General features: G+C 68.5%; 1 protein-coding gene across 1 annotated transcript; it reads right to left on the reverse strand.

The window, feature by feature from the left end:
- Positions 1-6: 6 nt before the first annotated feature.
- On the reverse strand, positions 7-1,433 carry LENG9 (leukocyte receptor cluster member 9). Its single transcript, XM_044684048.1, has one exon. The coding sequence runs from the start codon at positions 1,431-1,433 to the stop codon at positions 66-68; it is 1,368 nt and encodes a 455-aa protein (XP_044539983.1). The 3' UTR covers positions 7-65.
- Between the last annotated feature and the right edge of the window lie 553 nt (positions 1,434-1,986).

The raw sequence follows: 1,986 nt of genomic DNA on the forward strand, positions 1-1,986 counted from the left end.
CTCTTCCCTCCCCCTCCTTCCCTGCCACCGAGGAGTGCTGAGCACGGTTTGAGAATAAGAGAAAGTTAATTAAAGCGAAAAGAAGAGAGAGAGAGAACGAGCGCCTCTCCCGGCTCTGCTTTCTCGGGGCCCCGGGAGGGCTCTAGAGGGACCTGGGCTAAGGCCGCGCTGCGGCCCCCCACCGAGCACAGCGCCAGCCCCTCTACGGCCTGGCGGCCCAGCTCGGCCCCTTCGTGGGCCCCCGCCAGGGACAGGCGCCCAGGGCTTCCCCGGGGCACTTTGGCCAAGGTGAGGTGCGGGCCCAGAGCCTGGCCAGGGCGCTCTAGGACCCGCAGTCCCTGGGCCTCCAGCTGCTGCGCCACGGCTCGGGCCAGCTCCCGGAGGTCAGGGCTGGGTACAGAGTAGATGACCCTCGAGTCCAAGCTAGCCAGGCCTCGGAAGTGCAGCTCCTCTGGGGGGTGGAAGCCGGGGGCCCGGACCAGGCGTCTCAGTGCCCCCGCGGCGGTGGCCTCCTCCCCGGGCCCTGCCAGGCGCAGCAAGACCAGGGTGAGGTGGAGGGCGTCGGGGTCCACGAGGCAGCTGGCCACGGAGGGCTCCGCTGCCACCAGGCGAGCCTGAGCCCTGGCCACTGCCAGCCGCAGTCCCGGGTCATCTATCGGTAGGGCTACGAAATGTGTGGGGCGCAGCCCGGGACAGCCTTCCTCATAGTCCTCAGCCTCGACGCCCGAGCTGCCGTCGGGGGGCCGTCCCTGGCTCTCTACGCCGCCGCTCGAACTGGGCGGCTCCCCCTGTGGGCCAGGTTCCGCGGCTTCGTCCTCCCCAGGGGCACCGGGCGCCGGCTCTGCATCCTCCCCCGGTGGGCCCGCCTCCGCAGCTCCGGCCTCTCCGGCCTCCGTGGCTCCGTCCAGAATGGTGGTCCCGCGGCCGGCCGCCGAGCCGAAGACGAGGTCGGTTCGGGAGGCGCGGTCCCACACGAGGCGGCCGCGGTGTCGGAAGTAGCGGATGCGGTGCTGGGGCACCGCCAGTACCCCGGGCCCCAGCGCGGCCAGGTCCTGGTCCCAGCAGAAGGCGGTGAAGGGCTCCTCCAAGACGCCGCGGAAGCGGTCCACGTAGCCCACGGAGAAGTCGGCCGGGTCCAGCTGCTGGTCCCAGCGGATGCGGTCGATCACCGCCCGAGCCGTCTTCATGGGGGCTTTCTTGCCCGGGGGCGGGCCCAACGGCGGCCCCGGCCCAGCCTCGGCTCCGGGGTGCGGAAGCCGGCAGCGGGCCCCGAAGTGGCAACGCCCCTCCAGGTAGAAGCGGCAGGTGGGCGCCGGGGGCTCCGCCTCCGCCATGCCGCCGTCAGGGGGCTCCACGGCCAGCCCCAGGTGTCCCGGCTGCCCTTCCGGCTCGGGCCACGCCCCTCCGGAGGCCCTTAAAGGGGCCTCTCCCATTCCGCCAATCCGGGGGTGGGGCGCACCCTCTACGGGAGCCCGGGAGGTGGCTCGGCGGCTAGAGCGCCGGACCCGCAGGCAGGAAGACCCGAGCTCAAGTGCGGCCTCTGACACTCACTAGCCAGGTCACTCTGGGCAAGTCACTTAACCTCTCTTTGCCTTAATCCACGGGAGAAGGAAAGGGCACCCCACTCGAGGATCTCTGCCAAGAAACCCCCAGGACGGCCAGTCGGGGGCTCAGTAGATTGAGAGTCAGGTCTAGAGAAGGGAGGTCCTGGGTTCCAACGTGACACTTCTGGCTGTGTGACCCTGGGCAAGTCACTTAACCTCTATTACCGGGCTCTGACTGCTCTTCTGCCTCGGAACTAATACCCAGTATTGACTCTGAGACGGAAAGAAGAAAGGGAGGGAGGGAGGAAGAGGAAGAAGGAAGAAAGGAAAGAGGGAGGGAGGAACCCTTGCAGACACTGTGGGATCACCAAGTCCGATGTGACTATCCGACAACAAATAGGGGCGCGAGGGGCTACCGTTGCCACCACCCTGCAAAGAACCT

This window comes from Gracilinanus agilis, unplaced genomic scaffold, assembly GCF_016433145.1.
Source record: "Gracilinanus agilis isolate LMUSP501 unplaced genomic scaffold, AgileGrace unplaced_scaffold41118, whole genome shotgun sequence".
Taxonomy (NCBI): domain Eukaryota; kingdom Metazoa; phylum Chordata; class Mammalia; order Didelphimorphia; family Didelphidae; genus Gracilinanus; species Gracilinanus agilis.